The sequence below is a fragment of the Perissodus microlepis genome, chromosome 7, assembly GCF_051167445.1.
Source record: "Perissodus microlepis isolate ML-2025 ecotype Zambia chromosome 7, ASM5116744v1, whole genome shotgun sequence".
Lineage (NCBI taxonomy): Eukaryota > Metazoa > Chordata > Actinopteri > Cichliformes > Cichlidae > Perissodus > Perissodus microlepis.
This window is the reverse complement of record NC_140467.1, coordinates 62,895,304-62,919,911: the sequence shown is the minus strand read 5'-3', so window position 1 is coordinate 62,919,911 and position 24,608 is coordinate 62,895,304. Positions and strand designations below refer to the sequence as shown.

Sequence of the window (24,608 nt, the reverse complement as noted above, 5' to 3'; positions counted from 1 at the left end):
GTGTTTACTTCAGTGAACACTGTATGTTTTTGTGTTAGAAGATTATAGATTGTCCAAATATGTGAGAGTTTTTAAATCAGCACTGCATGAGATTAACTGTGACACAGACGGCTGTCGGCCTGGCGAGGGAGAGCTCCACTTCAGCCTCCAAACTGGAGCCAGTGTGTTACTCACAGAATCACACATTTACTCACATTTACTGACAGTGGATCGTCTGATTGTTCTGTGGGGTCTTTGCAGTATTCAGCCCCTTCAGGTGACTGTTGTTGTGACTGCAGGTAACATTTGGACAAAAGTCTTATGACTCCATTTTTAGGGTTTAATTCGGTTAAATATTTAACGAGTCAATTCGAGAATTCAAGACATATTTATCACTAAAATGATAGGTGAGAACAGACGGAGGGGGAGTACATGTTTGTTTCTTCTTTTTACATTTCAGAGAAAACTAACCGGTGTAAGATATAACAATAGACGTCACTCACACATCAGAGTCCTTTTACGTATTTTAATAATGGAAAATCTCTATTTTCATTGTTTGTTAAGTGCACACACTGCATGAGGTCACATGTTTATAAGCATTTTTGGTTTGTTCCACAGTTTTCAGGAACCTGTTCAGTGCATCCCAGATCATGTTCTGTTGCTCTCGAGTGTTCACACATAGAGTACATTCACATGCTTAACCTTGACCTTAACAATTAACAGCCTTGTCCCTGATGCTCAAATTTAAAAAAAGGAAGTTTCATCAATGATATGGTGAAAAAAATCTGAACTTTATCACCTTTTGATCTGAAAAGTTACTGGTAATATATAACCTAACTTCCCCACAAGCTGGTAAAGAAGTTGGACTCACTAGGAATAACCACAGCCCACTGCTGTTCACCCTGCTAACACATGACTGTGCTGCAGAGTACAGCTCAAATCACATCATCGAGCTTGCAGATGACACAACAGTCGGGGTCTCATCGCCAACAACGATGAGTCTGAGTGCAGAGAGGAGGTCCAACACCTGGTGGACTGGAGTGAGAACAACAACCTGTCTCTAAATGTTCAGAAGACTAAAGAGATGGTTGCTAACGTCAGGAAGAGCTCAACGGCCCACACCCCACTGCACATCAACGGGTCTGCTGCTGAGATGGTCAACAGTGTGAAGTTCCTGCTGTGCGCATATCAGCTGACTTCTCCTGGAACCTGAACACCAGCTGGGCATTTGTCAAAGCTGTGAGTGGGCGATAAGGCGTCTAGGAGAGGATCTCAAAACTAGATTATAGGTGGCAGACAGGTGTAAGTCAGCTCCTCTGTTCAAGGATGGTCGTTCACAGTGGACATAGACGCCTTCTTTCACTCACACCTTGTGTTGATCTCAATAACTCACACAATCAGGTGAGGCAAAGTCTCACAATAATTGTGGTAATCTTTACTGACTGTACATCACCTGCAGAAGCTTTTACATGGTATTTAATTTTAATCAAACGACAACAAACAAAATGTTCACCAACTAACTGACAGAAGCATGTTCTGACTCACATCAGTCCTAGCTGAGTTTTCAGATTAAAACACACTCTCGGGTCGGATAGTTAAAGGTTACTGCAGTGTCCTCTTGAGAAACTCAACCAGAAGGTGATGAGGGAAACCAAAATCCATCTGAATCACCACAAAGCCCTGCAGCAGAGAGTGAAGAGGCAGAAGCTGTGAGAATGCAGGAATACAACACATACAGAAAGAGAGAAACGAGAAGACTCACGTCCCGGGGAAGCACCTCAGGGTTAAAGAGATCAAACTGGTATAATCCCTGTTTGTCCAGAAGCCTGGTTAGCTCAACTCCCAGAACTGGAACAAACCACAAAAGCATCCTTTAGAGTGGAAATGACACACTAACTGTACAAAGGCTTATTTACACCATGGATCCCTGCTCTGGCTCTCTGACACAGATGTAACACCGGCTGTGAAGCTGGATTTAACCTTCTAGGACCTGCGTCCACATATGTGGACATCACACTTCGGGTTATTTAGACCAAAATACTCAATTTTGCTCTACAAGGGCCTGATATCCACTCACGAGGACATTATACTGCTACTGTTCTATCGAAAATTTAAACGAATATCCTCATAAGTGGCTCTGATTTTTCTTAGAAACAAAAACCAGGTAAAAAAAAAGAAAATCTGGTAATTCTTTGTTTTTACATTCATCGGGCCCCAATCAGCCCAAATAGCAAAGAGAAATTAAAAATGCATGTCGTGGAAGAGTTCAGGTCTTAGGAGGTTAAGGAAGAAGTGCTTCAAGTTTTTAGAAAGTGTCTAGCACCATCTTCTGTCAGTACACAAGGTTACGTCACCAGGTTGATTTCTGCTATTAGATTCATTTATGCCAGCTAACTAATGACAGAACCAAGAAGTACTTTGAAAAAATCACGCTCCACAATGTAGGCAACAGAAAATAGTTGTTTTGATCAAATTCTCCTTCACTGCACGTGTCCGACATGACAGACTGAAGCTTTCGTGACAATTAGAACTTAGATTGGAATAATATTGTTTCCTATTATATTAACATAGCAAAAGGTTCAGTTACCTTTTTACAAAAGTGGTGAGTAGAATTCGCTACTTTTTACTTTCTAACTTTGAGTATATTTCTGAGGCTGCACTGTTTTACTTTTACTGGAGTATAGAAGTTACTCAGTGCTTAAACTTTTTACTGGAGTATTTGTAACACAGAGATCTGTAATTTCGTAAAGAAAGTCTATACTTTTGTCAACGCTGATCCAGCTTCACTGACTGACCTGTTTTTGAGAGCGAAATGGTGTAAATGAGCCTTTATACATGTAGTGATTATGTTCACTTTGAAGAATCATTCAAGCTGAAGCACTGGATCAGCTGTTTGATGGTAAATCAACAAGTGCTTTCATAAGTGTCTGGCAGAGAGGCGTAGTGTAGTAATGATTAAACTCATGCAGTCTTATAGACTCTAGCAAAGCTTTATAATAATGTGAAAGGTTTGAGGACGGAGCTGAGGTGCTGTGTTTCTTACCAGACAGGACTTTGGGAGTTCCAACTTTCACCACAGCTTCCTTTAGGAACTCGAGTGCTTCATCATATAGCTAGAAAGAAAGGGAAAGGTTACCGATGAAATCTAACCAAAAAATGGAAATGTTCACTTTAACTGGGAATTAAATAATCTGAAGAAAGACTGAATTATTCACACTTAACAGTTCAGTAATAATGTACAATGTACAAATCTGTGCAGGTTGTCATACATCTAAAATAACACTTTAACGTGTGTAATGCTTTCAGGGTGAATTCATGAAAATGACTTTTTCAGCAGTGATTGAATTTTTTAAAGCATAAAGTTTGACGTGTTGTTTGACAGCAGCTCTATAAAGGATGTCAAAGGTACAAAATTAGCACAACCGCACCACAATATCGAAAATAAAGGAAATGGAGCAGGTTAAAAACACTTGTATTATTCTGACTGCCTACCTGCTGATCCTGTAACGGCAGCTCAGCTCTGAATACTGAGATCCTAAATGAAAGAGGATCACAATCACACACAGGCGTAGACGAACAGGACAAACTGACCAAAGTTACATCTGCAAATCAGTTTTATATCAGATATCAGAGTCTAACACTTACATCCTTACAGTTAGGTGAGAACAGTAAAAGTAGAAGTCAGACAGCACAGGTGAACCTTTGGAGTTCCTTTTAGATCTTTTCTCCAAGCAACAGACTAAGGCTACGTTCACACTGCAGGTCTTAATGCTCAATTCAGATTTTTTTGTCTGCTTGTTCACACTACAACTAAAATGCGACAGCAAACGCGCTCTAGTGTGAACGCTCAAAGCGCCGCATGCGCAAAAGAAGACGTCACACACAACGCGCTCTGTTTAGACCCAGAGCAACAGTATTGTTTGACTGATGGCCTTAATATAAAGACTTCGGACTTTACGTTTCCCAATTTTTGCTTTAAGTTATTTTGTTATTGACATAATAATGTAAATAACCTAATAATGATCCTTATTGCTGTTTTAGAGGAGCGGTGCTTCTAAGGATAGCTGCAGATTTCTGTCACAATCTGCAGATTATACAGTACAAATAAAATGTTCACGTTTCTCCAACGTTGTCTTCCCAGCAGTTTCACTGACATCTACACTGGATGGCCAGGAAGCGTTCGCGATGTCTTCTCGGCGCTGATAATTGGCGTCTGTCTTGTGTCAGTGACGTAAAAGACGGATTTAATGCGACGTGACCATCAAACAGCAGTCGCTTTCTGAAACATCAGATATGTATCGGATTCAGTACCACATACGAAAGTGACCCAGATCGGATTTGAAAATATCGGATTTGTGCCGTTCACACTGTCACACCATGATCGGATAGATGGGTCACATAGGGTCAAAAAAATCGGATTTGATGCGCTTTCGCCTGCAGTGTGAACGCAGCCTAAGATCAACACTTTTGCCTTTACACTAGACTCTGAACTAGTTTGTTTTGATACCAAGATCACTAACTTGTTATTGGGGTCATTGTATAAAACACAGTGTGTTACACATTCAACCACATTACACTGTCTCAATATTCACTTAGCAAAAACTAAAAAAAAAGAAAATTAAAGCCCAATCTTTCCAGGAGTGGAAGTCCCAGCAAAGGTCAGACTGTGCAATGCTCAGAGAAATTACCCACGAGCACAAGATCTCTGGAACAATGTGCTTTGGACACACGAGACCAAAGTGGAGATGTTCGTCCACCATGCACAGGACCACGTTTGGAGGAAACCTCATGCACGAGCTCCTCTGTACACCAAAGTATTCTAGAGCCAAATGTTAGGCCACAGCTACTGCTGGGACCAAACTGGGTCATCAGTCAAGGTGTTCAAAAATATGAGTCAGGTATCAACCAGTCTTACTCTGTTGGATGACCTTGCAGGAGGACTTTCTTGTTAACATAGGAAGTTGTGATGTCTACGGCCATGTCCTACACATCAAACACAAAGAAGACTTTGTAATTCACGGCGTTCTTATTCACTGCACAGACGCAATGTGTCAATACTGAGAATTAGAAGTGTTTCCCAGTTTGTCTCAGTATAGGAAAAGGCAGCTGGTAACTCTAAAGTATGTTCTGTCACTGTGAAAAAGTACCGTCTGAAAGAAGAGCACTGGTGTGCCTTGACCCTCACAGTGGAGCCGTCCAGATGCCTGCACCCAAACTGTCGTTCCCGAGGTGGAACTGTTCAAATGTGGAACAGATGAACTCCACAGTCTTAACTCTGGGGAAGCTGAATCCAGCAGACACTGAACACAAAAACACAAAATGTTTTACGTCCTATCTCAGAAAGTATATATTATATGCAGCTTTCACTCCTACCTTCCTAATAAACTCAGGCGTGGCAGTAGAGAGGTTTGTCCTGAGGAGCGTCTGAAATGATATTCAAGAGTCAAACATGTACAGTGGTGTGAAAACGTGTTTGCCCCTTCCTGACTTCATATTTGTTGTATGTTTGTCACACTTTAATGTTTCAGATGATCACACAAATTTAAATATTAGATAAACATAACACAAGCAAATGCAAAGTGCAGTTTCTAAATAAAGGTGTTTTTTATTAAGGGGTAAACAAAGTTAAAGGCTTCCTCCAATAGGACCTGCATGGTGGCGTAGACCAAGATGAAAACCACTGCTGAGCAAAGGAACATAAAGGCTCGTCTCAGTTTTGCCAAAAAACATCCTGATAATCCCCAAGATTCACTCTGTGGACCGACGAGACCAACGTTAAACTTTTTGTAAGGTGTGTGTCCCGTTACATCTGGCGTAAAGGTAACACAGTAGTTCAGAAAAGGAACATCATACCAACAGTAAAATATGGTGGTGGGAGTGTGATGGTCTGCTGCCCCGGACCTGGAGGACTTGCTGTGGTGAATGAAAAATTTGTTTGATGATCTGAACATTTAAATGTGACAAACATACAAAAAATAGGAAATTAGGAAGCAGGCAAGTTCAAACATCTGATCCCAGATCGACCAAGAAGATACCACAAATGTCTGACTTGGATGTTTTAGGTCAGGCTGAAGTACTTACAGTGAGCTCTTCTCCAGAGACATTGAGCTGAAAGCGGCCATCTTGGTGAGCTGCTTTGAGCATCGGGTTTAAGAACTGGTCTGCGGTCAAAACACCATTTGCATTAATAGCTTTCCACGTACAAATAAATGTTTTTTCAATATATTTAAATAAAATTGTTTTTCTTTTATTTTTGTACAAATAAACCTCTGAATGTTAAAGAGGCAGGAAGCAGCTGCTGAGGTGCATGGATGGGACACAGTTTGATCATCCTTTATCTGGTTTCAGTGTTTCAGCTACATCGACACTCTTTTGGCTCAGTGTCTTGACTTGACGGCCTTGAGGAGAAATGTTCCAATTTCAGATTCCAGTCTTGTGTGGTGATTTGAAGCCTCAGTTTCCTGTTCTTGGCTGAACAGATGTGACACCTGGAGGAGTCTTCTGCTGATTTTGGTTTAAGGTTCAGAGACGCTCTTCTACGCCCATTGGTTCTAACTTGGGCTTATTTCAGTTTCTGCTGCTCCTCTCTCTGGATATTCTTCTTTTTCAGACCATTTTCTGTGAACCCAGAGATGTTTGTGTGGGAAAATCCCAGCAGATCAGCAGCTTCCGAAATACTCCGACAGTTCGTCTGGCTCCAAAAAACACTCCACGTTTACAGTCATTCAAGCCCCATTCTGAAGCTCAGACTGAACTCCAGCAGGCCGTCTTGAGCACGTCTATGTGTTAACCAACATACATGCTGTTTTTCATGTTTCTTTCTTTTGTGGCAGACTTCCAAAGCTACAAATTAATCTGAAACTTGTAAAGCCCCAACAAGTGGACGATCCAATATTAACAAGGACTTGGCAACAGGGGGGAGGAAGAACTCCCTTTAAACAACCTCCAGGAGGACCGAGCTCAGGGAGGGCCACCCCTCTGCTGTGACTGGTGGGGGTGAGGGGATAGAGAAGACAGAAACGGGGAGCGTGGTCATTGCCTTCTATAGTACCTGGTGGAATTTCACTTCACAAAGGTGTAAATTACCTGGAAAATAAAATACACAAGATAAACAGAGCGTCTGCTGCTAACCTGAAATCCAAAAGTAGATCATCCTGTCTTCAGTCAGGTGACTCGGATGGAAAACCGATTCATTGATGACAGCAACCTTGTTGTTGTACTTGGTCAGTCCCTGGAAGAGGTGGAGCCCCACAGTGACCAACGAGATCATTATTAGACCCCTACGTGTCCTCCAGTACTGAAGAATTACTGCACATTACACCATTTAAAGGAGATCCAGCACTGCTGTGTATTCAACTATGTATCTAAAGTTATCATTTACCTTGTGGTATGATTCGATGTGGTTTGCTGTGATGACAGGAGCAGCAGTGATACCGATGTCCACGCTGATGTCTCCATCAGTGAGGAACTGCTCTGCACACATGGATAAAATAGAAAACTTCAAAAAATAGTCGATCACATAAGAGGCCAAAGACCTGATTTCTCTGGTATCTCACTGAAACAATCATATGTTGTTCCTTTGAAGTGTTGCTGGCACGCCTGCACGCATTTATAGGAAACTGTGGAAAGTGAAGCATTTTTCCCACTTCCTGTTGCTTTGAACATGTGCAGTGATAATTTAAAGAAGTCTATTCTCCTTGGTGTGTATGAGCAGGGACAACAGGAAGAAGAAGTACTGAGAAAAAATAATCCATAACATGAAAACTGACGCTGTACAAAATCAAGACACAGCTGCTTCATTGTCTTAAATATCTGTTCGAAATCCAATGAAATCTATTTTTTTGAAGAATTCTGGAGCAAAACATCCATTTCAGCTTCAAAGAGTTTGTCTTCCTGTCTTATTTTAATGTGCACTCCCTTAGCGTCGATTTCAAACAGATAAAAATGGAGGCAGGCAGTTTGACAGGACTAATTCCTCACTCCACAACCTCGTCTGTCTGTTTAGTCAGAAGGTTAAGACCACAGTCTTCAGACACCACGGCAGTAGAGAACATTTGTATGCAGTCCGTTTCAGACATTTGCATCCACACTGCCCTCCATGATTGGTAGTCCAACATGTCCTGGAAAACTGTCAGTTTATGACGAGCTGGAAGCGACAAACGATACAAAGAAACGACAAACATAGCAGGAGCCGGGCTTTTCTGAAGAGCTCTACAGTGACCTACGCTGACCTTAACCCAACAAGAACAAGAGCTGAAAACCTCAAAATCAAAAGACCGGCCGCAGGAGCACCGTGCAACTCAAACACCCGCCGAGAAGTAAGAGTCACATTATGTTTTAGCATTTCTATTAAATATGTACCAAGACATCATTTATGGGAGATTATTTGGTGCCAATAATAAGCTTGTGCAGAAACAGACGCTTAAGGAAAGGAAAGTGATTTTAATTCTAGATTTCAAACACTTCCTTCAGGTCTTCGCGTACCTGCCGTGTCCTGTATGAAGTCAGCCAGTATATTTGCCGCCTTGTTGATCTCCTTACAGATCTGTATTTGAGAAGACACCTGTCACTGCTTTATTCTTCTCAAAAATCATTGTTGTGCACATCATAGGTTTGTCTCTGTCGCCCTCACCTGTCCCTTGATGACCAGCTTGACAGTAAGCGTGATGAAGTCGGTGAAGAGCTTCTTCAGCCAGTTCGGCCTGACCACAAAAATGTTAACAGTCAGACACTGAGATTCATGCAGATGCTTCATTCCCAGTTCTGTTACTTACTCTTTGTCTCCCTGCAGGTGCAGACGCAGCTTGTGAAAGTTCAAGTAACAGTCTGCTGTGTCTGCTGCTACCTTTCCATCACCGCAGTCTGACGGGGACACACAGGTGACAGAGGATAGCTAGTCAGTGTTTATATGATGCTTCATTGTGTGTCAGCTGGAATAAAAGAGACCGCCACATGCTACACTAGCAGCCACATTTTAAGATGGTGGATGATGACATCAAACTTTCACTGTATTATTATTATTATTATAAAATGCACAAACATGGTTGCTCTTGTGAGTTACTGCAGTTTTCTGTGGAGGAAAAAGTAAAATGCTACTAATAACACAGTGTGAAATACAATACAGATGGAAAGTATTAATGGAAAACAAACATACTCATTTAGCAGTGAAATTTCCCAACAACACATGAACTTTGGAAAACTTTCTGCAGAATCAGGCTGGGATATTCTCACACGTAGAACCTTAAACGGCTGTAAATATTTTGTGTGGTTAAGGCCGACAAGCTGCAACACAAACGACACACGTTAAATCCCTGCAGTATTTGTGCAGCGGCGCAGTTAGACTGAGTTTGTACTTCACACAATTAACCTCTTCAAAAAATAACTAAAACTTTCACCACCAGGGGGCAGCCTTTTGCTAGATTTTTAGTTGTAGTGTAGCTGTCCAAGATACCAGGGCATGCGTCTGCTGTGCCTTCATGGGTTTCTTCTCATACTAAAGGCACACATGTTTGTTTAAGTGGAAATAATATTACATGTTATAAAGTAGACCCTGCTTGTGTCAGACTGGATCTCCTTTCACCATCAGAACTGCCAGTACCTTCAAAAAGGTACTGGAAACGTTCACTCGGTCCATGCGGACAGTTACTGCACATCCGAGATGATAATCTCCCATCCCACCACATCCCAAAGGTGCTCTTCAGGACTGAGACCAGGTGACCGTGGAGGCCGTAGAGTGAAGTCATCATCATGTTTATTAAGAAACCAGTGTGCGATTATTTCAGCTTTGTGATGAGACATGGTGTGTTTTCCTTCTGGAAGCAGGCGTCAGCAGATGGCTGCACTGTGATGGGCACGGTCAGCAGGAACACTCAGGTAACAATGCTCAGTGGTTACTTAGAGGCCCAACATGTGCCATTACAGCAACAGCACCACAAGCCTGAATCCCTGATGCAAGGCAGGATGGATCCATGTGGTTTATGGCAAATTCTGACACTGACATCTGAATGTTGCAGGAGAAATGGAGGTTCCAGTCTTCTGTTGTCTAGTTTAGGTGAGCCTGTATGAACTGTCCCCTCAGTTTCCTGTTCTTAGCTGACAGGAAGGCATCCAGTGTGGTCTTCTGCTGCTGTAGCACATCTGCTTCAGGTTCAGAGAGGCTCTTCTGCACAGCTTGGTTGTAACAAGTGGTTAGAACTTGTAACAACTGCTGCCACCCTGTCAGTTCAAAGCAGGCTCGCCATTCTCCTCTGACCTCTCATTATGCCCTTTTTTGTTTTACTAAACCTTAACAATCCACTGAATTTTATGTGATCATTGTATGTTTTTATGTTCAGTCCTGATACATTCTTAAAGCTTTGAATACATTAATGGAGCTAGAACGTAAAGCATCAAAAAATGGAAAAAACTACCAAGATGAATGTGGAACAAAACACAAACCTAACCCAGGAATGGTGACTGCTGATGGGGGTGGCTTGTTGAGAGGTCAAACAAACTGGTACATGATGTACTTACAAAGTTTGGGGTTGATTCCAAGATCAATCTGAGAGTCAATCTCAAAGTCAACTGAATGTCCGAAGTTAACACTAAAGAAAAAGAAAAATACAAATGAGAGTAAGGTCAAAGATCACAGGAAATAGGAGCGATTACTAATCCTCACCGCCTGAGAATTAGTAATCACCCAGTCGCTGAAAATAATGTAATTCAACTAAAAAATGTTTAAAAACACCCACAAAATGCACAAAAGTCCATCTACCTATGCTAAAAACAAAGTATTAGTGCAGTGGTTTTGCAAAGGTTAACTAAAAGTTTTTCCCATCAGACTCAAACTGCAACAAAGCTATCCTAGCTAGTCAGCCATGTTGCTGCTATTTGACATTTATTTAAACTCTGTGTCAAAGTTTAAAAAACAACCAAACAAAGAAAAACTGCTCGACTTTCAGTCATTGTTGAACTGAATCATTTCTAAAGCCCTGAAAACAAAACTACAGGAGGAAATGACATCAGATCGCTGCTGTGATCGTATTACTGAGAAATAATCATTGATTCCAAAGTGAAGACTCATTCATTCAAATTAAATTGGAGGTTTTGGGCGCGTTGGAGTATGAAGAGCATTAGCATGAAAGAAAGTCAGTCTCCATAGAGACCCGTGTTAAAACTTCAGCGATGAAACTATAACCTGTTTTGAGCAAAACCAGGGCTGCTCTCTAATGCGAACGTGGATTTGGATTTTTTATGGTTTAAATTAGCAGTGTTGCTTCTCTGATCTTGTTTTAAAGGTAACAATTGTGCAGCATGTGGCTAAACTACAACCAAACACAACTGCCACCTGACAGTAGCATCACTGAGTCCAGTATCCACACTTCTCATCAGACAAACAGTAACATGATTCAGCGAGGTGATGTGCAGTAGTCTCTAAGAATCTGTAGATCAGATTATATGGTGGTGTGTGTGTGTGTGTGTGTGTGTGTGTGCACCTGTGGCTACCACACTGTACAAAGTGCCACTGTCGGTCACACATACTCACAGCCAGCTGCCGTATCCATACTGGATGCTGCCCTTGAACACTGCAGACACATTGCTTATCTCCATGGCGATGCCTTCACCTGGATGCAGCTCAAACGCGCTCTGACCAATCGACAGGTTGTGAATCTCCAAACTGGACGGTGAAGGACGGACACGCTTTTTCACCATGGGTGTCACATATATGTTTATAGTGTGTGTGTATGTGTGTGTCTACTCACTTGTCCAGGCCGTACATGACCTTTCCAATGAAGAGCAGGGACTTCTCCCCCTTCATGCTCGGGTATCGGGCGTGTTGAAAAGCAGCCTCGATCACTTTAGTGGTTTTCTCATTCACTGCAAAGATAAAAGCACGTGTGCTCTAAAACACCAAAGGGTTGTGATCTGTGGTGACCTAATCTGACAGATGAGCCGACGTGAATACATCCCATTAAGTAAAACTTTCAGAACTGGGTGAAAACAAGTCTTATTTTCCATTTAAATGTTTTAATCTTTTTTGTTTTATTAGCACCAAATTGCAATAATCACATGAATGAACTTCATAAGACCCTAAAACATCAGTGAGGAGAAAAGAAACTTTAACACAACCAGACTGAGGTTGGTGGCAGATAGATGTGACGTGCACTTCACGTGATGACCAACTGAATGAAATTCATGTTAAAGCTGAGAAAGTTTGCTGCTGCTGCTATTTCACTGCAAACAGGGAAAACTATCCGGAAACTTCACTGAATGTATGTGTTTGAATAAAATCGTCACTCTGTTCCTGCTCTTTGGTTCCAGAAAGTCGCTGCTTGAGTGGATGATTAGATAAAATCAATAAATGGAGTCAAATAAATACCAGGAAAAAAAGACTCACACACGACAGCAGCGGGGTAGGTGAGCCTGCACACAGCTCCGGTGAATCTGTAGGCTGAAGCGGGGTCCTGCAGGCAGCAGTGGGATGTCCCGAACCAGGACAGCAACGACAGCAGCAGCAGCGGGACTTTGCTGGGCATCGTGCATGAGGTGGTTTTCCCTCTCTGAGAACTGGCTGAGGTGTCTAACCCTGTGGACGGTTCTGTCGGAGCACAGCAGGTGAATCCTGGTTCCCTCGGTTCAGGAAAACTGTGCTCCTGATATCTGTGCTGACAGAGAAAGACAAGTCTTGTGCTTCAGACTCGTTGAAAGGACAAACACTGACTCAGGTCTGTCCCCGTTAAAGTAAACTGATCAAAGTCCAACCTGTCCTATCACCTCAGGTATGAGCACAGACTCTGGAGTTTTGAACTCTTCAGCAGGACAAAGAATGCATCCCTTTCTTTTCAAACTGTGACAAAACAAGAAGCAGAAGGCAACACTGCCTGCATACATACCCCACAAAGACGCCTTAAAAGTGAGCAAAAGGACACGGAGCCTCTGATTCCAGCCTTTCCTCCTCTCATCAGGGGACTAACATTCAGGGCCAGCGTTCCTGAATAAATGCAGGGTCACAATGAAACAGGAGCTCCCTGTAAGAGGAGACGAAAGGGGAGGTACAGCTGACGGAGCCTGGACGTAACCACAAAGGGGGCACTGATCTAGCTGGGGCCTTAACAGGAATCAATAAGTGTGGGTGTTTTATGTGCGATGACATCAGCTGACTTTATTGATTGGTTCTTCCACTCTAAAAACACGAGTGTGAGACAGAAACGAGAGGCTGTGGGAGGCACACGTTCACCAAACCTGGACAAAGGCAGCCCGCTCTCAGCTGCTGCAGATGATTGGTCCAGTGACACGAAGCTGCTTATTGCTCTGTTCCTGAAAGGTTTGGACACACTGCAGGTACTCCTGAGCTCTGAAACCAAGCAAAACATCTACATGAATGAAGAAATGTCGCTCAGCAGTCCACATCACCGTATCTTTCTGTGCTTGTGCTATCAGCACATGAACATGAGCTCACTGCATGAGGATTCAGCGTGGCTGTCTGTTTGTAGCTTCCTGTCCTGCACAGCCCAACTCCAGCATCCAGGTGGATGAGCTACTTCCTTGCTGTGGTAACGTGTCAGCTCCAGTTTGATTTACCTGTTTACACCGAGGGAGGAGGCTGGAGCAGAAAACTCTGGAGGCAGAGCTACAACATGCATTTTCTGGACACTTATTTATCAGCTACAATAACACCATATGGAAAAAGAAGACTGCCCCCTGGTGGTGAAAGGTTTGACTTCGCTTGCTTTTCCTGTTACCAGGAAATTTTGCACTACCTAAATAATTATTTCTGACTTCTAATGCAATAACCTGTATTTGTATCTGATTACATTTTAATTTCAAAAGGAAATACACTAAAATTCCATCTAATAACAGGAGGCTTACACCTCTTGGCTGCAGGCAGCAAACCTTTAGAGAGCAGCCAAACTTTGCATTGGCCTGTTTTTAACTAGTGGATTCTACTTTGTATTAATTATTTGCATTGGGCTCAAGATAACCTGCAAATATAACTGTTAGCTTGCTGTGCTGAACCTATAATTTCAATGTATTTGTACTGTGACTGTGCCTGCAGGCAGCACATGCAGTGGGGGGACTTGAGCCTCAGTATGTTTAAACATGTGGGCATCAAACTCAAACATCAGAAGAAACAAATCCACAAAATAAGTTAAAGTTAAGAATATTTATTGCATCCATTATTGGAAAACACACTTCACTGTACAGCATTCATCCATTTGTAATGGAAAGATGATTAAAAAAGAAATTTCCAATCGCACACTGTGACCCACGAGCGACCGTCGTCCCCTCACAGGGAACCGGAGTGCTAACACCCGGGGCTTAAGCGCTAAGCAAACTAGACTGGATTACAGGAAGGGCTGTGACCTTTAACCTCTGCTAAAAGCTGCTTCTTTTCAGAGGCATTGTTATGATATTAACATCTGTTTATTCTCTGCTGAGGACCAAAGAAAAAACCCAAAACAAGCACAGCTGATGAACTGAGAACAGATGGGGAGGCTTGAGTAGGGCAGGTACAGCAGGAACGTACCACATTTCAGTTTCACATCAAGTCACACTTTAAAACGAAACTTTGTCCAGTCTCTGACAGTAAAAGCAACTCGGCATTAATAGAAATCACAACCTCTCTTTGCATAAGATACATGTTATAAAGTGCTTCGTGTACATACAATAGAATTACAAAACTTCTTTTAAACTACACCGCCATCACTGTTTTACAGATTGATTTCAAATTGTATTTGGTCACAATTGCCACTCACTGAAAGGGGAAAACCCCCCGAAAATAACATGAGGAGTAAAGTGTCGTTTTCACTTGTGTTAATGTGGATGTTTGAACAAACCTTCAGCTTGTTTCTGATTAACTATAAAAAGTGTAAGGAAGCAAATAAAGGTCCATATATATATATATATATATATATATATATATATATATATATATATATATATATATATAAATTAATTTTGAGGACCCTGATTTTAAAAATTCAATGCGAAGATACGTTTAGCCGCTTTTGGAAGAGGCGAACGTTTCCGTCCGATTGAGTGTTACAGACACCCGTGCACCCACGCGTCCTCGGATGAGCCGAATACTGATTCACGGAGCCGGGCCACGCAGTGACCACGGCGTGGCACATGATTTTAAATCAGAAGGCATGTGGACGTAAACGTCGTTACATGAAGAGCGTTGTAGGCACAACAGTTTCAGCTTTCAGGAGGATTATCGGCACCCGCTGCCACTTTGTGCTTAATGGACAAAAGGAGGGAACGATCGGGGTGGGGGGGTTGTGGCAGGCAGTGGATGTATGTGGTCAGGTCAGCTGGGATCCTGTTGGAGGATTTATTAATATATTTTCAGGTCTTGCATCTTTTGATTCTGTCCACATTTTTTGGCAGTTCTTGGGAATCTTGCTGGTGTGGTTTGCTTCCCGCTCACTTGAAAGATCAAAGTCACACAGGAACTCGGAGCACTGAGGTGCAGCGCTCTGTCTGCATCCATTTATTATTCGGTAAACGCCTTCCACCCACGCTTCAAGAAACATCTCCAGAGATGACAGAAGAGCGGGAACTGTCTGCAATCAGTCCTCCGTCCCAGATGTTCAGTTAGGCCACAGCCTGAGCGGCCTCGGGTACGAGGGAGGAGAAGAAGGTTTTGAAGAAAACCCAGGCCGTCCACATGAAGGACACTCGGTGAGGAGGCACCAACACCGCTGTCATCGTTCCCTCTGATCCTTCAGCTGCTGGTTCATCCTGCTGTCTGTCGGCGTGCTCACCTGCCTGAGGAGACACACACACACACACGTCACATATCAGCCTGCAGCACTTAATTCACCCACTACAGCAAACATCAGGGCCTGTGTGCAGGTTAGAGACTCGACCTGACCCTGGTCTCTCTGCTAGCTCATTTCAAAAACATTCAGTCTTTTCTCAGTGTGCAGCATTTAGCTGGAGTTTCATCAAATGTAGGAAAAAGTGGACAAGAGAGAAAAATGATGAGTTTCTTACTGGATTCAGGTTTGGGTTCCTGTTCTGGTTCTGCTGGTTCTCGGGGGGCTGCAGCTGGTTGGGTTCTGGGACCTGCACTCTCCTTCTGAATGGAAACCAGCCGACGGTGTGTCTGGAAAACAAGGCAGGAAATTCAGGGGTTACAAGGAAAAGCTAACTATCTATAATCCTGAAAGAAGCTCCAAAGGTTTGTAACGTCACATCGTGGTTGGATCTTCCTGCACCGTGATGCCCACATAGAGCTGCCAGTGCCTGGTTTCAGCACGCTAGTCTCCATCAGAATGCTGGATCAAGAGCTCAGGCCTGTGGTTAAACTTCTTGCCCCCCATTTTCTGCTCCCTGTGGTTAAGGAAAACTGCTGCACCACCTAAACACCAGTTAGATAAATCTGAAAGTGAACACTAGGGGTCAGCAGCGGGCAGCTGGGTACAGCACAGGGCTCGAAAACATGATCTCACAGAACTCGATGTGACTCATTTATTGAGAAAAACTAAATGTCAGATCAGATTTCTGCTTAAGATGAGAAGCTGAAGACATCACACATGACATTTAAGCACTTAATAAAGTTGTCACGGCAACAAAACATGTGAGCGCTCGTCTAGAGCCTTTTATTCCAAAAACTAAGAAGTGATTAGAAACTGTAACTGCAGGTGATGCTTTCAGTCAACCTTCAGCTGAGTGCTGACACCTGTGAACTCATTTGTGAGGATTTAAAGTAAAAAACAAAAACAGAACTGAGCCGTAGAGGTCATCGGTCAGCAAGAGGGAAGTGGGCCGAGGGCAGCACGGCTGATGATGACAGCGTGATCTCCTCCAGTCTCAATAAGAGTGTAAGCACGACCAGCAGCAAACCCTTCAAACGAAGCCTTCGGTGAGCGCTCCTTTCTTTAACAGCTTCCAGAGTTTTAAGATTTAAAGAAAAACTTTTTAAAGGAAGCAGGTCAGCACATCCTGCCAACACGGCTGATAGATGTCAACAGCAACTCGTATGCGTCACGATAGGCTATCAGTGCAGCCATCATTAATGAAATCACTCGACTTTAAGTCAGCAGTACACAGCTGAGCCCGGAAACCCCCTCCTTTACAGAGAGATGCAAATATTTCAAAGCTTATTGCAGTAAAAATGATTGTGTGGCAGCCCCGCAGCACGAGGAAGTACTGCGGTCTAAGCTTTTTCAGTAAGAGGAAGTTCAGGCTTTATTCAGTGGTTTAGACTCACTTAGGACAGGAGTCAGTACATATGAAGAAACCGAGTACTGACAGAAACATGACTGATATTCGTTCACCCAAAAGAGCAATAATGTTAAAAAAAGAAATGACACTTCATTTAACTCTGTGAACGCGTCTGCTGTCAGATCATAGGTCTGCCATCTTCAATTCTACTGCAGTTCCACTTTAACAGTAAATCACTGAATAAGTTTATTTTACTTTGAGAGGTGACGGTTTCAGATCATAATTTACATTTTTATAGCACAATATTTGTCTCCTTTCCTGCACAATACCAAGAAGTTGGCAAAGGGTAAGCCGCTCTATAATAAGGCTGCCCCTGAACACTACGGGATAGAAAGAAATAGTTTGCTTTTCCACTAAATTACCAAGAAATTAGTAACTGAAGCACCTGCAGTGCTTAACTTAAATATTCATTTGTCTTCTGTAGCAGTGGTAGAATAGTTATGTTAAGCTATATAGTTTATGTCTTGCATATTTCCACAACCATATTCATAATCACATACTGTGTGTGCTACCGTTGCATATAGTGTGTTATCTTACTTATTTTTAATTTGTTTGTACTTTTTTTTGTACTTTTCCTTCTGATATCTGTACCTGAGCTGAGGTAACGCAAAAATTTCCCCGTCGTGGGATCAATAAAATCTTAAAAATCTGACATTACTGCCTTATTTTAGTGTACCTACCACTAAATATCAAGTGTAACCAAAGTGTTACCAAAACTGCTCTTACAGCAGCTCGAGTCTAATTTGTACAGGTCTGCTAGACAAACAAATATAATAGAATACATATTTCTTATATCGGTCTGTATAGGGACCTTTGTTTTTGTTCCCCTTGCTGGTGTAACAGGTTTAAAGGATCCATGTCCTGAAGGTGGGGCTCTGTGTATACACACCCATCGGCTCCGTCTGTGACGCAGACAGGCTGCTGGGCTTTAAATGGGCGAGGCGTGTTGGTGTGCAATTCACCAAGAGACGCTAAAAAGGGAGAACTCAGAAAACCAGACTCTCGTTGACCCCTGTGAGTTAAATCTAGTGATTACAGCAGCTCTCTGAACCCACAGCTGCACACTTACAGGTACATGAGGAGCAGGGTGCCCATCACCAGCAGGAAGCGGCTCAGGTTGGAGTTGAAGTACACGATCATCATCAGGACCCCGAATCTTGCAGCAGAGTACAACCAGTCCAGCCAATCGCGCTCCATGCCCTCCTCGTCCTCCACAACGGCTCCGCCCTGCGCGTTCATCCGCATGTTCTGGTTGGCCTCCCCGGGGTTGATGAAAGCGCCATCCTGCACTGGATTCTGATTGGCTGGCAGGTTGTTGATGGGGTTCTGATCAGCTAGCGGGGCAGGGACGGGTACTTGGTGGGCGGGAACAGGAGGGTACTGGCCAATGGTTGGAGCTGTGGTGGGAATGCTGCCTGCTGCTGCTAAAGCTGCATGGCTGGTGGTGGGAAAATGAGAATTAGTAGTCAGACAAACACAAGACGTGGCTGTGGGTGTAAAACCTTCAGTGTGTGAAGTAGAACTCACTATTGCATATAATACTGTCGAGCGTAGACATGCTGGAGCCACAGCAGCTGCTGGGGGCTGTACAGGGAGTAGGTGGGAAAGGTTGGCTGGGTCATCTGAGGAGCTCCAGTCCTGCCGGGGACATGACACAAGACTGTTAATCTTCGCTTCTCTTTAGGAAACAGAAATCATTTTCTGACATCTGCAGTCGTTTATACGCGAGAGAACATCTGTGCTGGGACTGTGTTTGCCTTCAGTCCCATACGTGGAGTGCAGCAGAAAGAGTCCGGTACGAAGCAGAGCAGGCACTGAGTGATGGTGGGTTGCAAAGCGGCCTGCAGATGCACAGCAACTGCAGCTTTAATACGATGAATAAAATGAGATTTAGTAATTGTATGTGTAGAGCGGTGTCCGCGGAGCTCCAACTAACATCAGCTGATTTTTCAGCTATGCTTGATTATTTTCAGTCTTCTTGGTTCCAGGAACTACAGTCACCATCTCTGTTTGTTGGTGGTTACTTTTGAAAATTCAAAACACTTTGATGTTTGCTGTGAGCTCCTGAAACAGTGATCTTTGATACTGGTTCCAGAGGTAGTGCTCTGCACTGCTTAAATGAAATTAACTACAAATTATACCTTAATCCACCTTAAAAGCAGCTACATGTTTGCAATTTAAAAACGGCCTGACACAGAAAACAGTGGCCCCTCAGAAAGCACAACCTGCAAAGCACTGTGGGTTCTTCCATGTTCTGCATCTTTATCACGATTGATGATTTTTAAGTTCAGCTTTTGGGGTTTTTGTTGAATGTCGCTGACAAACAATAACAAAGATCCAGAAATCACATGATCAGGATTCGACTGTTCTTCAGCTTTTAAAAGGTTCGTTTAACCGAAGGCCACTTGGTTTTGAAACTGGGATTCCCCCAGTGGGGAAGTGGAGAAGGGAAGTCAGCGATGGCTTACTGTACAGTTAGCAGTCATAGCTGCGTTGTATTAAAGGTGAATAAAAAATGTTCAGTGGTTTGGCTGCATAGCGGTCATTCTCTCTGACAGTGTAAACACTGCTACGATGGATTAAAGCACACTGAAACACAAGCTGAAGTTCTTCCTTTGTTGCTTACATGGCAGCAGGAGGCCACACAGGAGTCTGTGGAGGAGACACTGGAGTCTGTGTGTGTGCTGGAGCTGCGGAGGCCGGCCTCCTCTGCCGCAGCTCTGGTGGGCTGGGAGTCTGGGCTGGTGTGGGCTGTGGACTGGAGGAATGTGGCTCTTTGGCCTGCAAAGGGAAGAAGAGTTTGATGTCATTTTTTTCTGCAAACCCCCCCCCCCCCCCCCAAAACAAAAAACAAACAAAAAATCCCCAGCAAGAAACATCTGCTGAGACCTGTGTTATCAGATCTATCACATTTTGTTTCTGCAGCTTTGTTTCCGGCTTGGAAGTGTACTGATACTAATGCATGCCAGCTTTAGTGTCTGGGCTGACTTCTGGTAGATAACAGCTGAAGCAGAACAGTTCCACTACACAGCGGGGCAACAATAAGGGCGGAGGTGAAGAAGCACATCTGCAGCGCTCTTTACCAGAGTGTCTTGAGGTTACTTACAAAACCTCACACTGATTTCTTGATTGGAATTTGTCATCATCAGAGCCCAAACTAACTCAGTCTGAAACTATCCTCGAAAATTCAACAAAACGCACAAAATATTTAGAAAAGCATATGAAGTGCAAACTACACTGTTGCCTCAGCCAGGTGTCATTTCTGAGACACAAGGATGGTAACAGACCGCACACAAGGACGCTGTGTGTGAAACTAGCCTGTATGCAAACTTAGGGACACGAGGGCGACATGAAGCCAGCTGCTTTGTTTACAGGAGCTCAGAATTCAAATACCTCACCAACAGGAGTTTCACTGTGAACATGCAGGTCTTTATAAAGCCAGGAGGACTGAAACAATGTGCTGACGTTAGAGAAAAGTCACTGGGTGTTACTTCTAAAGTGTTCTCACCTTGGGTCTGGCTCCCAGAGGTCCCTGGGCAGGATTCCTAACAGCACACACCAGGTGCAGTGTGGGAATTGAGTCCGTCTGTGGAAGTGGAGGTAAAACAGTTAAACAACATGTGACATCCACCCAACACATACAGACTTGTGTCTGAATGAACCCCGATTAAACTCTGAGAACCTCAAAGCCTGCAAAATTACACCGACGTACGAGCTCTGGAGGCCACTTAACGTCACCTGTGTCGATCCCACAGACTCTGATTATGAGGCATGTTTACAGCCTGGTTTGAAAAATGTTTTGGCCTGCACTGACCGTGAATTTTTTTAGAGCCCGAACGTACGATTTGGGGCGTGGTCATGGTGACTTCCATTAGTGCCATATCTAGGGATGGGTACCGGTATCCGGTCCCATGATGGCACCGGTTCTGACATAAACGGTAGTAACCAGACCGAAAAGCAGCACACATTTCGGTGCTTTATTTCCCCTGAGATGTGATACACTTTAGATTCTAGCCAATCATTGTACATTTGCCAGGATAGTAGGCGGGCCCAGGTACGTACGCTCTTTTAGAGCAGAGCTACAGATTAAAAATGCCCAAGGCCAAGTGGTCAAAGTTTGGCTGTACATCACAGCAAAAGATGCAAACTCAGCAGCCTGCAACAAGTGCTTTAAGCTGATACTGTGCAAAGGAGGCAACACCTCGAATCTGATGAAACACCTGGCGACGCATAGCGTTTTTTAAAAGCCGAGAAATGCACCGTATTTGATAGCTTGCTGCGAGACCTCACACCGGTACATCTACTGCGGGTGGGTTGCCTGTTACTGACCCGGAGTTAGCAACATCCCCCAAAAACCCGAAGAGGAGAGTCCTGGCCCCTAGCCCTGCCAGTGTAGCAGAAATGATGAGGATGATGATGGCAGCAGCAGCCGTTCTTCTCTGCGTGAGTAGCTTAATGTTGTTTGTGTGTAATTTACGTTGAGTAGGCTAACCACGTTATTACATTAATGCATGTAAGGTGAACTAGCAAACACCGTCGTAGTTACATGCGGCTGTCTTCTTGTTTGATAGAGTGAAACCATATATGCCCTAAAGCTGCAGAAAAGGCTAACATTGTTATCTTTTTACAAACAGCTAAACATGAGAGGTTTTAGGACAAAGTTTGTGTTTTCCATTCTTTAAGCACCGTTTAAGCACCGGCACCGTTTCAAAAGTACCGGTTTGGCACCGGTATTGGATAAAACCTAAACGATACCCATCCCTAGCCATATCAGGCAGATGATAGGGGTCTGCTAGCCTTCATCTGTGCTAATTTAAGCCACTGAACTAAACCAACTTGTTTGTGCTGTTGATGCTTCTGTGGAATCTTTTTCTCAGAAATAATGAAGTCATTTTGTACGACAGTGTCCAGGTTGTGACTTTTTCTTTTTGCATGTGGCCTTTCACTGCAGTGTGTGTGTGTCTGATAACCAGTGACAAATGAAAGGAAAAAAACTGCACTCTTGACCCTTACAGTGAGGGAAGCATGGCTCTGGTACGGTATGAAGCTCTTCTGCTGGGTTTGGGTCTACTCAGAGTAGCCAGTGGTTCTCAAACTGTGGATGACCATGGGAGGAAAAAAAACTGAGACTACGCCAAATCAGTGATTTTTACAGAAAACAAACAAACAAAAAAAGTCCATGGTTATTTTGTTTCGTTACAGTGCTGTATACAACTGAAATTTAAGTTTATATCTCCATCTCACCCTATCCCTGGACTCCTTCACTACAGCCATGAATCCTCACTGAAGTCCTTTTCTTTTCCTCCTACCTCGCAGCACCATCTTCATCATCCTTTGTCCAACAGATCTGCTATTGTTCCCCCTGAACGTGTCCAAACCATCTCATCCTCAGCTCTCAACCTTCTCAGTCCGAGCTGTCCCTCTGTTGCACTCTTTTCTATAGTAGTTCCTCCCGGCTGCTCCCAACGCTGACAGACAGTAAGATGAGTTTTGTTTGTTTTGTTTTTTTAGTTTATAAGGAAGTGGGGTCGGGCCCACAGAATTAAGGCCGCAGAAGCTCCAAAGCTTGCGTGCAGGTTTTCTACAGCTGTACGCTGATTGGTTTACAGAATAAATGGCTGACAGCTCCTTTGTGCACGGTTGGTATTGTCTTACGTCTATCATGCCTTCTCAGGCAATATGAGCCTCTACTGGGATTCTTGAACAAAAAACATGAAATAGTCTGTCCTAGTTTTTGTGGCACAGCCCTTTCACAGGTCTCAGTAATTACTGTGTACTTCCTTATTCTCCTACAAGCAGCAGCGAGATAAAAGCAGCCCTCTTCCACCAGTTTGTCACCAGCATAGTGGCACATAATCAGCTCGTGACATTTACAACTTGACATGACAGCTCGTGCTATCGTACACACCTGTATGAAGAGTCCATTAATGTGCAGGTTATCAGGCAGCAGTTTGCCAGCGTAGATGAGCCTCTGGTCACTCACAGCCTGGAGACGAAACAAGAATAAAGTCAGTAACGGATCAGATCTCCTTGCTGCTTTGGGTTTGGTGGGGGAGCTTGTTTTTCTTAAGGTACTAAACTGAAACCATGAAATATGGCCAAAGTCGAGTAATTTGTTTGCAGTAGATCACACGGACTTATAATTGACACCTGGAAATGATATCTAATTGTAGGGGGGAAAAAAGGAGAAAAAAAAAAGAATTCTTAGTATCAAAACAAAGAATAAACAATAAAACAAAGAATTTGATGAGAACATTTCGTAACCAGAAACACATGGCCAAGTTCCCACAACATTTGGGTAAACAGACCGAAACCTGGCTCCTCACTTGAACCTTTTCAGTCCACTGCCCGTGCCTGGCTACAGCTGCCATCACTACGCCTCCAAACCCCACTGAAGCGTAGATCCTTCTTTGCTTCTCTGCTTCCTGTCCAAAACTGATGTTTGACAAGTGTAGCCCCCCCCCCCCAGACACACCTCTGGATGTGGTCTGAATAACACGAATGTTCCCGTGAAGTTGTACTTATTTCAGAGACATAACTACAGAGAGATACCAAAACACCTCCATGGTCTGTACCAAAACAACAGACAGACAGAAACACGTGTTCACTGCAGGTGTGTCAGTCACAGTTCAGTTTATTAATTAAACAGAAAAAAATGACATGACTGCGAGCTCGCGCTCATGGGACTCACAGGCACGCTGCGCTGGTTTCGTGTGAGCGCGCGCATATACACGCGCGTGACCCGGGAAATGGCTGACAGCTCGTTTTTACTCTCATCACATTCCACAGCACAGCCGCGAATAGCTCCGCCGCCCTCTGTGTAAACTCACCGGTTTGGTCGGGTAGACAGCGGACAGGTGCGCTTTCAGCTCCTTTATGGTCCACTGCAGGCTCACTCCCTCGATGGTCCGGTCCTCCTGAGCCTGGTTGGGCGTCTTTATGATGAGAGTGATCGCCTTTTGTTCAGAATTTCCTGCATCCATTTTTACCGTCTGCCGGTTGTAATGGCGATCTGTGAGCTAGAAAAACAGGATGTCTCCGTGACTCGCTGGACTCCCTAACACGAAGAACGGCCGGGGGAAAGTGCGTCTTATGTTAAAGAGAAACTGCAGTGACCTGGGTGGCTCTAGAAGTGTCTCCGCTGGTCCTCATACGGGACTTTAGAGGAGGAATGTTGTTTCCAAACACACTGTGGCCGCTCCTGATTGGCTACCGTCTGCTCGTGCTCAGACGTGGAGGTTTGCAGAATATTCGCCGCTTGAGCATGCGCAGTTATTGATTATGCTTCCAAAGATCGTTTATTTAGGAGTGACCCACACTCTGGTGCCATTTGAGAAGGTATCGAAAAGCAGAGATAAACGCGCTTAGACCCGGGCTAAAGTCCAAGTAAAAAGCGAACACACACCACCAAAGTGAAA

The 24,608-nt window shown here is 43.7% G+C and overlaps 2 protein-coding genes across 3 annotated transcripts; both read right to left on the bottom strand.

Annotated features, from left to right (window-relative positions):
* Positions 1-1,402: 1,402 nt before the first annotated feature.
* Positions 1,403-13,777, bottom strand: cetp (cholesteryl ester transfer protein, plasma). 2 transcript variants are annotated; one of them, XM_084936575.1, is made up of 19 exons: positions 13,201-13,777; positions 12,852-12,986; positions 12,356-12,623; positions 11,721-11,835; positions 11,504-11,635; positions 10,492-10,562; positions 8,754-8,841; positions 8,612-8,681; positions 8,464-8,524; positions 7,361-7,452; positions 7,111-7,210; positions 6,061-6,140; positions 5,353-5,403; positions 5,127-5,279; positions 4,895-4,962; positions 3,472-3,514; positions 3,023-3,092; positions 1,742-1,827; positions 1,403-1,659 (listed from the first exon to the last, which is right to left on the bottom strand). In XM_084936575.1, exons 2-19 carry the CDS (start codon positions 12,918-12,920, stop codon positions 1,582-1,584), a joined length of 1,695 nt encoding a protein of 564 aa, XP_084792701.1. In that variant the 5' UTR covers positions 12,921-12,986; positions 13,201-13,777; the 3' UTR covers positions 1,403-1,581. The 2 variants fall into 2 exon arrangements, with proteins under 2 accessions (XP_084792701.1, XP_084792703.1); XM_084936577.1 differs by having other exon boundaries at positions 12,356-12,618; positions 12,852-13,777.
* Positions 13,778-14,904: 1,127 nt separating this feature from the next.
* Positions 14,905-24,421, bottom strand: herpud1 (homocysteine-inducible, endoplasmic reticulum stress-inducible, ubiquitin-like domain member 1). The gene is made up of 8 exons (XM_084936578.1): positions 24,021-24,421; positions 23,099-23,176; positions 20,699-20,776; positions 19,817-19,971; positions 18,718-18,828; positions 18,260-18,628; positions 15,958-16,069; positions 14,905-15,729 (listed from the first exon to the last, which is right to left on the bottom strand). Exons 1-8 carry the CDS (start codon positions 24,171-24,173, stop codon positions 15,556-15,558), a joined length of 1,230 nt encoding a protein of 409 aa, XP_084792704.1. The 5' UTR covers positions 24,174-24,421; the 3' UTR covers positions 14,905-15,555.
* Between the last annotated feature and the right edge of the window lie 187 nt (positions 24,422-24,608).